Genomic DNA, 14064 nt, shown 5'->3' with positions numbered 1-14064 from the left:
CCCCTTAACGAGTTGTTGTCAGCAGCTCAATCAGCTGTTCCATCTACTCTTTCATCCATAAAGCAGCCATCCAAAGCCTCTAAGTCTAAACGTAAAAGATCTAGGAAGGCTTCCCAGCGGAAAGATCCGTTGCCCCTAGCAACCACAAATAAAGAGGTTATTTGTGTCAAGTCTGAAATGGGCAAAACCATGCAGTATGATAATGATGTTTATAATGCATCTGCTGATCAGTTTCCAGGTTTTTTGCCCCAATCCAAAGCTTATGTGGATCCTGCTATAGGTAGGATCGCACACTATATTAAAGCAGTTAAAAAATCTGTTCTTGTTCCTGAACTCCACCCCTATGGAGATTATTTGGATACTGGCCTTTTTGAACCCCCATTTGCTTCCTGGGATATTGGGGCCTTGCTGGAAGAATTCGATTTTGATTGGAAAGCCTTTTGCGATTTTTACATCGCAAAAAGCGAAGATGTCTTGAATGCTTGTCTCGATTCTATGTACCTTCTGATTGATTCCGATGAATGTGACAAGGATGATGTGGATCTGGTGATCTATGTATGGCAAACAATTTTGGATGAGTTGCACACACACCAACCAATTGATTCCAATAAAGAGACATCGTTGTCGGATGATTGTTCCTGCCTTTCTGGGGTAAAGCATGAGAGTCTTGACTTTGTGCAATCTGAAATGAATGAGTATGCCGCTGTGGTTGGTTCCTGTGCGAATCCTGAAGGATTCTCTCCTGACAGTGTGCAGTTTGAATCTGTGCGATCTGATGCCTGTTTCTCGGATGTTCCTGCAGATTGTGATCGGCATGAGTCTGCCGGTTTCCTCAAGGATGTGTGGGATCCTTTGTCAGTTAGAAACAGATCTTTGAGATCTTCCGTCTGTGACCCTGCTATGGGGAAAATTTCTTGACTATGCAGCGTCAAATGTAAAATTTTTATGCCTAATAAAGTTTATCCTTTTGATGTCGCCATTTCTTCTGCAAATGAGTCTCTGTCTCACCCTGTTCACACCTGTAAGGGCCCGTTGCCTAGGGACAGTTGCTCCAGCGTTTCGGTCCTAGATGCCTTGCTGTCTGCTCCGCAGATCGTGGAGGTTTGCGCTATAGAAGCGTCAGTTTCACAACCTAAAGTGAATTTTGATTCGCAGGTTTTGCGTTCTGATTCCTCGGATTCGACATTGTTAGCCGAATCTAAGAGTGAGACAGCGCTTCGGTTTTGCGAATCTGATGCTGAACCTTCTTTGCCTTGTTCAGAGACGCTTTCTCTGAATCTGCCCTGTACCATGAATAAAAACATGATCTCCACTTGCACTGACATTTGTGAGTCCCTTTCTTGTTTTGAGAAAAATGCTGATTCTGCACCCTGTACTCTGGATGAGTTAATATTGCCTTGTACAATGTCTCCTGCAGTGCCCCTAGAGGCTCGTCTAGGTATTGCTGCTATACTCACCTGTTTTTCTGCAGTTTTGGAGTTGCAAGCTAGTTTGACTGCTATGCAGAATTCGGGGTGCAGTGAGATTAAAGTTGGGGAGTCAGTGTGTGTTCTAGTAGATATTCCTGTACATTCCGCTCATGATGATGAGATCCAGTCTCAGTTTATAGTGGAACCTTCCCTGGGACATTTGCCCTGTCCACAAAATAAAGTTCTAGTTTTGCCCTGTAACATGGATAGTTCAGAATCCTTCTCAGAAGACTTGAAAAATTATGTTCCTGAAGTTTGGTCTGATGTTCTGGAGGTCTCCGAGTTCCTCCCAAAGGGAGCAGAACTTGTAGGAGATGTCTCCTGCCCCCCAAGTCCTTCTGAGGTGTTGCCCACTTCAGTAGGCATTGCTGTTGTGCTGACTACCTTTGCAGCTCTGGTGGAGCTTCACTCATATGTAGTCAATGATGATATTGCAGTCACAGAAATTTCTGAATTTGAGTCCGAGTCTTCTTTTGAAAGTCCAGTGCTTGAGACCATTGCTCGTGATGATTCTCTGCCCGGTCCTGGTTTTGGTTTCCTCGTGTCGGACTCTGAGGTTGGCAGTTCCCCGACATGTCCTGAGGTTTCTCCTGTGCTGGTGTACCCCAGTGTGCTCTGTGACCCAGAAAGCCCAAGTGTGCCTCGGTTACCAGCGTACTCAGATGCTTCCTCGGTGGAGACATGCTCTGATATGGCTTGCCTGCTTGCATGCCCAGAAGTAGTCCCTGAAAGTCTTGATCTTGATGGGGGTCCTCGTAATTCTGAATCCGGAATTGTCATTGGTTCCATGGGGGTTCTTGGTAATTCTCCATGTGAGCCTGGTGATTGTTCTGCCCTCTTGGGATCTCTGTGGAGCTTCAAAAGGTTCTGGGAGATTCTGGGAGAAATTTTGCTTGGTACCCCGGATAAGATCAACGGTGGCTTTTGTGTTGTAAGGGACACTTCGAACAGGTATTGTGGCAGGTTTGGTATTTTCGGATGCTCCTTGGAAGGTGGTGGGTATTGTCTGGAGGGTGTCGATGGCTTCTTCTCTGGCGTTCACAGTCCTGATGGGTGTTATACTGAGACTGGTAGTACTGATGGGCATGTTTCGGTGGCTTCTGTTTCCGATGAGGTCGGTTTCGGGTGGACTGACTCTGGAATTGGACCTTGTAGGGATGTCCTGACCTTCATGAGTCTTCAGTTAGAGTCTGTTGCTAATAGCAGTTTTGAGGGTCGTCTGGAATTCGACCCTGGAGGGGGGGGGTACTGTGATGATTTGCTCAGCTGCCTGTGCAGGCAGGCAGCTTTTTGACCATTGTTTTGATTTGCATGCTGCAGGACTCTGGAAAGAAGAGCTTCTGTCAGTTTTGCAGCTTGTGCTTGCAGAGGAATTTGCATACGTTGTCATGCAAATTGCCTGGCCACATTCATTGGAGGCGTGTACTATAAGTACTATGTCTTTCCCACAATGCTTCGCTGTTCATAAGGATTTCGTCCTATGTAACACTCCTGGTGGGGTGTCAGCCTTGCTCTCTGTTTGAACATCAGCTTAGAGTAATTCCTGAATCTGCGCTAGGCAGATTTCCCTAGTGCAGTTAGGATTGTATTATCTGTATTGCCTGTTCTGTCTTGTCTTGCCTGTTGCCATTGTCCTGTCCCTATGGTGGTCGACAGGAAATGGTTCTGATCTCTGTTCTTGGAGTATAGCTGGTGCAGCGGTTGCTACCAGCTATCTCTTCTGTTCTGTCTCCTGGGATCGCGCTAGCTACTTTTCGCTAGTGCTGTGGATCCTATCTCTCGCTTGTCCCTGTTTTCGTGTGTCTGTCTTGTCTGCTACGCTTGCTGGAGGCTCGGTGAGGTAACCGTTAAGCAAGCGCTCGCGTCCTCTGTTTCATGTTTGTCTGTTAATGGTTAGTTAGGCGTGCTTGTCTCTATTGTGCTTATCACGTGGAGACCGCGCATAACAGCGTGCACTGTTGCGAATGAGTGCGGTGTTCGCGGTTAGCTAGCGTTTGTTATTTTCCGTATCTTCTCATTGTATTGTTTGCTGTGCCTTTGCTACCCTCGTATTCTATTCTGATCTGCCTTGTGTCACGTCTGGCGATTGCACCTCTCGCGATCGCGTTCCTATTTCATATCTGCTGTTGTGTGTGCGCGGTCGCGGGGTGGCGACTAGATTGGCGCACACACATACAACCTGTCCCTTTGCTCATTCTCATTCGCAATCGCCTCTCTTGCGATTGCGTTCTGCGTTTCGTACAATTCCTGTCTGGCATTTGTGGAGGTACAGAGGATTGGTTCCTCTGCACTCCCCAGCGCCATCTGCCGACAGGAATTTCCCTCTACAGGTGCGTAGCACCTTTTGCTGGGTGCCCGCAATTACACGCTTGTGGAGGATTTCCGCCGTGTCAGCGCACGCGTTGTGCGCTGATCACGGAGAAAGTTCCACAATCGTTACAATAATAATAAGGAATACTGCATTAAAGAAAACCTGAACTGAAAATTAAAAGTCAAAATAAGCATACACAAGTCATACTTACCTTCCATGTAGTCTACTCCTCAGTGTCTTTCTCCTGTCCCGCGTCCTGTTTGTTTACTGTGATCAAGGGAATTTTCCGTCCTCCATTTTGAAAATAGCCATTACCCATAACAGCTTTCTGGTCAGCACACAGTTAAATTGTAACATTGCCCACTTGAGCCATAGGGAAACATGGACATTACCTGGTACTTCAGTTTTCCTCTCAGCTATAACTGACAGCAACTGATATTTTACTGACAGCAACTGATATATTTCAGATCTGACAAAATATTGTCTGAACTGGATGGGATTATTGTCAGAAGAAAATGGTGAACTTCTGAGAGGAACTGATGGCAAGGTAACTATGCAATGTTCATTTGAGGTTACCTCGTGTTTATTTTAAATATTTTTACTCAGTACAGGTTCTCTTTAAAGGCGGACAAGCCCATGAACGTGGCGATACGGTTATGGCTCTAGGCCCCGCATGTGACACTCGCCCCATGCCCCAAATACTCTAAGGCCGCCTCTGGCGTGGCGCAATGGGAAAGATACAGGCTGCCGACCTCACACTTGGGCTTGGCGGGGGGAGGAGCCGACGACGGCGAGCGAGAGTAGGGTGGCTGCAGGCAGCCATAAATTCGCAGTGTGTGTGTGACTGCGTCGCACTCGCAGAGCCTCTCAGCCTGAGTCAGTCCAGAAACTAGCAGACTCGCAGGCAGCCAAAGCCAGCCAGCAAGCCCAGCACCCAGCAGAGTGTGTGTGGCTGTGAGAGAGTGCCGCCCGCCCGACCCGTGCACTCAGTAACTAACAGTGAGTGAGTCACACAGACAGACAGTGGTCCAGGCCAGCCCAAAGTGCCTCAGAGAGTCAGCCAGCCTACTAGGCCTGCCGCCTACGCCCACTGTGGTGGTGGTGGTCACAGCCAGCCAGCCAGAGCTTCACTTCCTCGGCAGAAGTTCTGCCTGGACACAGTGGACGATTACACACTGAGAGAGTGGAGACAAGTGGACGATTACACACTGCCTGCAAAATGTGTGCACTCTATTTAGTCATTAGCACTCATCAGGCAATGTCTATGGGCAACTGACTGCACTCAGACCAAAGGGGGCATGTATGATTTTCGTTCCACTTCTCACATGTACACTTCTTTGTATTGGTCTATCAATGGAATTCCAATAAAATTGATTCATGTTTATGGCAGTAATATGACAAAATGTGGAAAACTTCAAGGGGGCCTGAATACTTTTGCAAACCACTGTAGTTAGACAGAAAAGAAGGTTTGCAACGGAACAACCGCCAAGAGAAGATCCCCCTTTACTCACACATCCACAAGAGCAATATCCGATTCCATTTCTGATGCCAGTGAGCGTGGAGAGGCAGAAAAAGAGCCTGCACTGTCAGAAACCGAGGAGTCTGACATGATAGCAGCGTTCACCGCCGCTCTGCAAGTTTAAACAACCCTCCTCCATGCACAGAGACACTCAGCCCTGCCCCCTCAGCTGCTCTCAACATTGCAGCCAATCCGGGAGCGGTAGGAGCGAGTGGGAAGAGCGGGCCAATCGCCGCCGACTGTAGCGAAAGCCCCGCCCTCTGGCGTCACCGCGGGTACCGGCGAATGGAAGCTCTCGCTTCCCATGCTGCCAATAGTCTTCCTATGCGTCAAAAAGGCCGCATACCGCTCCGCCTACCATGACGTCATGCGCTCCACAAGCGGCCGGCGTTGGAGCGCACGCCGGCTGCACGAGGAGAACCGAGCCCAGAGAGGCCTAAAGAAAGAAAATAAAGAAGAAAGGGACACTGGCGCAGGCAATGTAACCTCATTTAGAGGCACAATAGGTAAGAGGTTGTCATTACAGCTATAGGCTCACTATTAATGAGCACTACACCCCATAAAGAAAATCCCCAAGACCAGCAGAATGGGGTGCCCCACTTAGACCTAATTTATAGGACAGACAGGGGACCTTCACACAAGGGCTAATGTGTGGTGACTGTAAGAAGACAGTCAGGTAGGTGCCAAAAATGAAAACATTTTCTGAGCTCAACCCAGAACAATGTTATCCTATGAGGTGAGGACAAAAACAAAGGCAGCGAGCACCTACTCTCAAACAATTTAAATATTCACTTGTCCTATGAGGTAGTGGGGGCGGAACCAATACCCAATGTGCTGCCATGGAGGCATAAGGAAAAAGATTTATACAAAGATGCTGGCCAGCCTCCCTGCTTACCATACACTTTTTGGCAGTTGGCACTGCCATTCATTAAGTGCATTTTGAAAATAAGGAAATCCCTGTGAGCCCCCCATGAGGAGATGGGCTAGTCCAAAACCTGTTGGTTCTGTTAGATTTTTACTACCTACTGTAAGTGACAGCAACATAAGAGAAAAGTAATTTATGGCTCATTTTACTGTGGAAGAAACGTCTTAATTGTATATGTTTACATATATTTTAAATGTTAATATTTTTGCGACAGAGGTCCTTTAAGGACCAGGCTTATTTACATGCAGGGGGCACGTTTTGGGCGGTCAGGCATTTAGATCACCAGTAGAGTTTGCTAGGTATGGTGTCCCCAGTGTAGTCAGGTGTTCCCCGTATTACCAGCAGCCTTTACTTACCTTCCAGGCTCCAGCGATGAGCAGGTCCAGCCCCCTCCGCTCTAGCCAGCATCCTCGCTCGCACTGCCGCTAAGTTCAGGGTCGCGGCTTGATGACGTCATCAAGCCAGGACCCAACACTTAAGGAAGAGCGAGCAGCGATGGCGGTCAGAGCGAACGCATGCAACAATCGCCAGGGGACCTCTAGGAAGGCGAGCCCCGGTCCTCTTCTTCCCCTCAGACCGCTGCTGCCAATAGTGATCATTACGATCGGCCGGCGATCGTAGTGATCACGTGATCAGGAGCCAATGGTTCCTGATCACTGAGGGAAGATGTCAGCTGTCATATGACAGCCAGCTTAAACTTCCCTCTCGGGTGCGCATGATCACGTCGGGAGCGGAAATGGCAAGTGGCATAAATCCTACGCCGCTTCAGAGTTAGGCAGCCACAAGCGGAGCAGTGCTTTTCGGTGCTGCTAGATTTCGGGGCAGCCGACGCCACCATAGACTATAATGGGAATTACATATATAGCGGCGCTCAGTGAGTAACGTCGGCGCCGTCAGAAGGCGGAGCCGAAGTTGCTTTTAAAACACAATAATTCAGCCTCCAGCAATCGCCGAAAAGCCAAATTATATAATTCTCCACTATCCATGGCGGCCTGGAGGGGGAATAGTAATTACCACGGCCCGGACTTGTGCAGAAGCAGGATCAGCCATATACCGGCTGTATCCTGTGCCCAAGTCTACCGGCGCCGATTTCAAATGTATGCGCCACAAGTGTGGCATAAGATTTACTACATGCAGTCCCCAGAAGGTTAAACAAATTACAACTCATTTAAAATACTTTTTTGTAATGCACTAATACATATATTAAAATTATGCACAGTATGTCTTAGAGATTTATAATTATTATAAGGGATATATATTATTATAATTAGTACGCGGTTTTCCCTGTCTGGCCACTAGCCAAGCAGGAAGTAACGCGCGCTTGTAGTCACTTCCTTCTTTGGGAATGCGGAAGAGCGCGAAAGCGTATTGTAAAAATACGCTTCCGCACATGCGTGCGGTCAACAATTTTTAAATCCCTGTGTATCATGACTCCGATGCAAATCCCTGCAGAAGCCGCACGGTAATGTAGTTTTGCACGGTTAGATCGCCACTTCCGCCGCAAGCATACAGCAACATGGGGAGTGTGAACTCCCCCACAGGGATACATTAGGTTGTGGTAGCAGTGCTGCACCACGGCAGTGTGAAAGGGCCCATAGAGATTTGAATGCGGTCTGCAGAAAACTGCACTATTCTTTTTGTGCTGCACGTGATTTGGATGCCGCCTATTGATATCAATAGGCTACAATTCCGCATCCGAAAGCACATGCTGAAAATGGATGAGATCTGCAGCTAGTGGAAATAGGCCCTAACAGATCCCCTGCTGTAAAATGCATAACCCTAACTGACTAACACCAATCCACCCCCCACCCCTCCCACAATCCCTGCGGATTCTGCGCCAATTCACAGATAAATATCCACTGCGGCAGATTGGGAGCCTCCATTGGTACCCATGTTAATAACCACGACTAGTGGTTCGATTAAATAGTGTGCTCCAGGGCAACCTGCAATACAAACTGCAGCTACAATTAGCTGTGGCTATTGACAGGAGACCCTCCATAGGCGGACAAATTACTTGATTCACCCTGAAATAACAATGAGCATTTTACAAGAATATACTCATCATAATAACAATACTCATGCATTTAGCACTTACAGTGATCCTGAAGGGGAAAAAAACTGCCCCTGCGGGGTACTTACCTTAGCCTCTGGATCCTAAAGAGGTTTCCCCCATCCTCCTCAGAAGATGTGATCCAGCACTGGCACCCCGGAAAGTCCCATTGTTGCTGCTACATGCAGGCACACTAGAGGCTTTTGGCTCAGGCGGAAATAGCCAAGCCCAATCGGGTCCACTCTACTGTGCAGACGCAAGCCATCAGCAACTGCGCAGTACAGCAAACCCAATCAGGCTTGGCTATTTTGGCCGGAGCCCGAGCGGAAAGCCACTAGTGTGACTGCACAGGAAGGCCAATGTAAATATTATGTTGCACAAGCCTCAGGAAGAAGCTCAGAATCCTCCTGCGAAAAAGTTGTAAGGCTGCGCACACTGCCTCCTTTCTCATCAGCACAGCACTTCTCCAGATAAGTAGCCATTGAGCTTATCCTTATGTGTATTGCACTTTGCACTTTACTGTTTGCATTTGCAACAGCAGGCAATCACCCACAAAAAACATTTATTCACCTGGGGCTTCCTCCAGCTCCTGGAAGTCTATGCGTCCCTCACCGCAGCTTCGAACCCAGCACATCTCCCATGGTCCCCTCTGTAGCAGCTGCCTACCCAGCCAGGTTGCCGGCTTCTGTGCATCTGCATGGCTGCACTGCTCACACTCCTGTCACCCGGAGTGTGCTGTGCAGGCGCAGAATGTTCCCGGCAATGTGAGCGTGAGCCGCACGCTGGCTGGGTCGGCGGTTGCTCCGGAGGGGACTACGGGAGCCCCGCTGGGACCGGAGCTGCGTCGAGGGACACATAGACTTCCAGGGGCTGGAGAAAGCCAGAGGTAAATAAATCTGTTTCTTGGGAGATTGCCTGATGTTTCCTTTAAAGCAACCCCAAGGTGAACCTATGGAAAACATTTTGAAACATACCTTTGAAGAGGGAAGCCTCTGGATCCTCAAGAGACTTTCTGTGTCTTCCTCAAGATCACCACTGCTGCCTGGGACCCCTTTGAAGTGCCTGTCTGGGCTCCCCGTTGTGCATGATCGGTTTACTGCACTAGCGGTTGTACTCACACAGGTACAGTGTGGCGGAAATCGGGCACGAAGAGGAGCATGCCCACGTAACATATTGAACAAGCTCTTGTCAGATAGGTTCTAAGGGTTCAAGCGCGGCTTCAGTCAGGGGGCCAGGAGGACGTCGGAAGCCTCTGAAGTGTCCAGAGCAGGGGCGTAACAATCAGGGCTGTGGAGTCGGTCCAAAAATCCACCGACTCCGACTCCTCAGTTTAGGATTCCACCGACTCCGACTCCTCTAATTTGCATATTACAATTTTGTTGATTAAAAGTATGTAACATGAAATTCGTCTCTTAACTGCCAACGCTTAGGAATTTTACAAGACAACTGAAGTGAGAAGGATATGTAGACTACTATATTTATTCCGTTTAGACTAAAACTAGTCCTTGGTAAGAGTACTTGTAAAAGGTACAACCGGAACAAAGAACATCTATCAAGTGTGGGTGCATGTAAGAATGATGTGCAGGTACTCTGCAGGGGAATGAGGAGATTGTAAACAGACAACACCTCTGTGTTCAATGTGCACAGCATTCTCAGTGGATTCCCTGCAGCTCTGTGGGGAGTGCATATGTAGAGTATAGTACTACTGTGTAACAAAGTAAACCTGAGACAGATGAAATTAAAGTTTTATACATACCTGGGGCTTCCTCCAGCCGCCTTCAGGATAATCAGTCCCTCGTTGTCCTCCTCCACCACCTGGATCTTCTGCTATGAATCCAGGTACTTGAGTCAGTCAAGCGTAGTGCGCATGAACACACTCCGCCGTGAGCGTACTACACCTGTGCAGCACTATTGCGCAGGTGCAGAATGTTCCTGGCTGTGGGAGCGGCATGCGGCCGGACAGCGCTGACTGGCTGAATTACCAGGACTCATAGCAGAAGATCCGGGTGGTGGAGGACAGTGAGGGACTGATTAGCCTGAAGGGGGCTGGAGGAAGCCCCAGGTATGTATAAAACTTTACTTTTCATCCGTCTCAGTTACACTTTAATTTGTAGTCACCAAACCAAATTTTAATAACATATCAAATTATTTTATTTCATCAGCAAAGGGAGTGCATACATTTGCATAAATCAGCATCAATGCAGAATTATTTCCATCTCGTTGACCATCTCTATTAGTCACATAGCTACACATCAGGCTTTATTCTTACAGCATAGATGTTATTTAGTATACATAAGAGATTCCTGTGTACACATCATATATACAGTCACAATCAGATATGTATATCTGACCTTAAAAATAAGGGGACTGCTTTATTGAAGCAGCACAAGTAACTAATTTTGATTGGTTTATTTCATTTTTGTGGACTAAGCACAGCTATTACTGTATATATACTGTATATATACATTATTTTTAATGACTATTATCTGAGAAATAGAACATTTTATCATATTTTCTATTTTAATTACAGTTACAAATTCATTAGGAGTCGGAGTCGGTGCATTTTTTCCCGACTCCGACTCCAGGCACCCAAAATTGCCCGACTCCACGACTCCGACTCCACGACTCCGACTCCACAGCCCTGGTAACAATCAGGGATGCAGCCACAGGAAGGCCCATGGTAAGAGAAGCCACAAGGGGCCCGTGGGGGAGAAGTTTTTTTCCCCCTGTCCTGAGACACTGACAACTAAGGGCCCTTTTCCACCAGCGCGTTTGCGCTGGCTGAATCGCAAAAACGCAAACCGCTAGCGATTTTACAATCGCTACGGTTTGCTTTTTAACATAGGAATCGCGGTAGGTCATTTCCACTACCGCGATTCGTTTTTGCCGGGAACGCGAACGCGCGGCGGAGCGATAATTGCCGCGATTTTGCTATGCAGTGCATAGCATAGCAAAATCGCGGCCGCGAACGTCGGGGAATCGCCGGTAATTGCGATTCAGCAATCGCTAGCGTTCAGCGTGAACGCTAGCGATTGCTAGTGGAAAAGGGCCCTAGGGGTGTAGAGAGAAAAAGCTTTCTGCTCTTTGCACAGTTGTTCCAATGACTGCATCTTCTCAGCTCACTGAATTATACAAAGATGTGTATACAGTCCCTATTTAGTGTGCAGAATGGTTTTGTGTACAGTGTCTAACCCCAAACCTCTCTACCCCTCCCCAAGTGCTGTGTACAGTGATGCTGGAGGAATCTGCAGAGCTAGTTCTGCTCCATCAGAGGCGGACAGAGTGAATGTATTATGAAGTTGAGGCTGGCGCACATTTATCCGTAAGTTTTCTGTACATCATATGCGTCTGTATGTGTGAAAACATGCACATTTTATCGCTGGAGCTAATGTAATTGATAGAGAAAATTAGTGCAGTTCTCCACTGCTGTAATTTTTATCTGCATGGGAAACCACATTCAAGTGTGCACTAGCCAAATGAGTACATTGGTTCTCCGTATACCTATGCAGAAAGCAGGGCGGGGGCTTGCATGGGGTGCAGTGATTTCTAGTTATGCCCCTGGTCCAGGCCAGAGGCTTCCCTCTTGTTAGAGAAAATCCTCTGCAAAACTAATTTGCAACACTGAACACTTGTGAAAAATGTTTAAAAAAATGTCCAGTTTCAGAATATAAAGTGAAGTATAAGAAAAACTCACGCATGCTGCAGAAAATAAATCTAGCGAACTCACCACAGCTCCAGACACAGCATGGACTAAGTTCTTATAAGACAGTACAGACTTCAGCGCATACTCAAAATGTCCCATGTTTAAGATCGACTTGTCTGGTTCCAGCATTTTGATGTCTTTTTCCCCAAGCCAAATGACTGACTGTACCGTGTCACTAGTCACTGCTACCGCGTTCCCGACGACTCATGCGTTCCAAGCCTCACTCTCAGCTACAGTGTATATACAGAGATGAGCACTTCCTCTTACAACTACACCACCCTCGGCAGCTGGTAAGGTTATAGCTTGCTGCATGTACCCGTACCTAAAGCTCGATTGTGATTGAAGGTGCAATCGTGCGGAGCTCCCACTTGGGGAAGTTAGGGACCCCAAAATCCTCTGTATATTACAGTATCGCTGTTTACATAGGAAATAGGTGTCATGGTCACCGGGTTGTCCGGGTGGTATTGGGTGATAAATGATAGCTGCAGCCAGAGCCAACGAGCAGAGTACTTCAGGCAGGGAACACACTTGTCTGTTTTTGTGCGCGTTTTCTGCACAGAAAAACTGAGAACTCATGTTAATCAATGGGCTAGTACACACTTAATATGTTGTTCGCGCGCAGAAAAAAAAACTGACATTCTGCATCATGACTCTGCACATTTTGTCAGTTTTCTCTATCAATTACATCAGCTGCTGAGAAAAAACGCGCGCGGTTTCCTGCATAGAAACACACTTGGTGTGCAGAAAAAGTATGCAGGAAAACGCGCGCAGAAAACTGAAAGACAAGTGTGTTCCCTGCCTGAGGCCCAACCCAGAATTGTTTTTTGACTCTAAAAATAAATAGTGTTTCAAATACATGTGAGGAGGAAATAAAAAGTGAAATACCACAGTAGAGGTAAAAAATCTGAAGGATCCAGAGGCTTCTCTGACCCTCCTTCACAGTTTCTCATTGGGATGCTCTTATTTGTATGCTCCCCTCAGGGCCCGTTTCCACTATCGCGGAAACAGCCGCGAATCCGCAGTTTCCCCGCAGGCAAATCGCGCGGGGAAACTCTGCCATAGGGGATAACGGCGCCTCCGGCCGAATCGCTTGCAGTAGCGATTCGGCCGGAACCCCCCACAGAATTCGCGGCGGAGGCTACGATTCCCATAGCCGTGCATGGCACGGCTCATGGGATTCGCCTGCGATCCCGCCCACCCGCTCAGTGTCGGCGTGCGTCTACGAGACGCACGCTGCACAAGTGGAAACGAGCCTTGAAGGCTCAAGCATTGTTGTCAAGCAGTGTACAAGCATAGTTGCACTGTGCAGGTGCTAGTATGGTGTGTGCCTGCGCAGTAGCATGGCGCCATACATTCACATAGGAAAATCATTGCATGAGCAGCTCTGTGTTACTGCACACTGGCGTAGGCTGTACTTGCACCTGCTCAAAGCGGCTGCATTTGTACATGGCTGGATGGGCGGCCACAAAAATATATTTGATAAGCCCTTGTTGAATATGCTCAGAGGGTCACAGGGCGGTGGGTTCGAAGAGGATGGGGGAAGCCTCTAGACTATATTCAGAAGCTTTCCACAATTCAAGTATTGATTGATTTTTTTTTTTTCACGCTTCAGGTACCCTTTAAAAGGGCTTTTCGGTACTTATCCGTTAGCCGGGCGCATCCAGCAGGTGGCGACAAAACTCCACCAGAGTTACATCTTTCCCTACTATCCATGGCGGCCTGGAGGGGGAATAGTAATTAGCGCCACCTGCCGGATGCGCCCGGCTAACGGATAAGTAGCGGATTTTCATGGCAGCATGTTGTCCCCATTAGGAAGATTTTTACTTATTTATTGTCTTAAGAACCTACATTGACTGTTGAACCTGGGGTCAAAAAAGAGGGGAAACTTTACTAGTATGCCAAGGGTTCATTCTGGCGATAAATATTGCTGTGTGAAATTCAGCAACACATATAATGGGCTCGATCCACAATCATTTTTCGCATGCAGAAATGCACTTGCAGTAAATTCCCGACTGAAATAAGGGCTGGTGCACACCAGAGCAGTTCTGAAGCGTTTTTTAAAACGCTTGCAGGGGGGAAACCGCTTG

The 14064-nt window shown here is 47.7% G+C and overlaps 2 protein-coding genes across 5 annotated transcripts in view; one reads left to right on the top strand and one right to left on the bottom strand.

Moving 5' to 3' along the window:
- Positions 1–12203, bottom strand: part of SLC25A17 (solute carrier family 25 member 17) — a 271719-nt gene extending 259516 nt beyond the window's left edge. For both annotated transcript variants that reach the window (XM_068240216.1, XM_068240215.1), the window contains exon 1: positions 12002–12203. Coding sequence is in view for 1 of the 2 variants with exons in the window: in XM_068240215.1 (XP_068096316.1) it covers positions 12002–12106 (105 nt within the window). In the remaining variant the exon portion in view is untranslated. The remainder of the gene's footprint in view (positions 1–12001) is intronic.
- FHIT (fragile histidine triad diadenosine triphosphatase) overlaps positions 4231–14064 on the top strand; it is a 45093-nt gene continuing 35259 nt past the window's right edge. Inside the window, exons 1-2 of one of the 3 annotated variants that reach the window (XM_068240218.1) lie at positions 4231–4327; positions 11493–11596. The gene's annotated coding sequence lies outside the window, so the exon portion shown is untranslated. Of the gene's footprint in view, positions 4328–11492; positions 11597–12185; positions 12268–14064 lie in introns of those variants that run through there. The other 2 variants (XM_068240219.1, XM_068240217.1) reach the window with 2 other exon arrangements.

The sequence above is a fragment of the Hyperolius riggenbachi genome, chromosome 6 (assembly GCF_040937935.1).
Source record: "Hyperolius riggenbachi isolate aHypRig1 chromosome 6, aHypRig1.pri, whole genome shotgun sequence".
In the NCBI taxonomy this organism is placed as follows: domain Eukaryota; kingdom Metazoa; phylum Chordata; class Amphibia; order Anura; family Hyperoliidae; genus Hyperolius; species Hyperolius riggenbachi.
The sequence above is the reverse complement of the archived record's forward strand: the minus strand, read 5'-3'. Positions and strand labels throughout refer to the sequence as shown.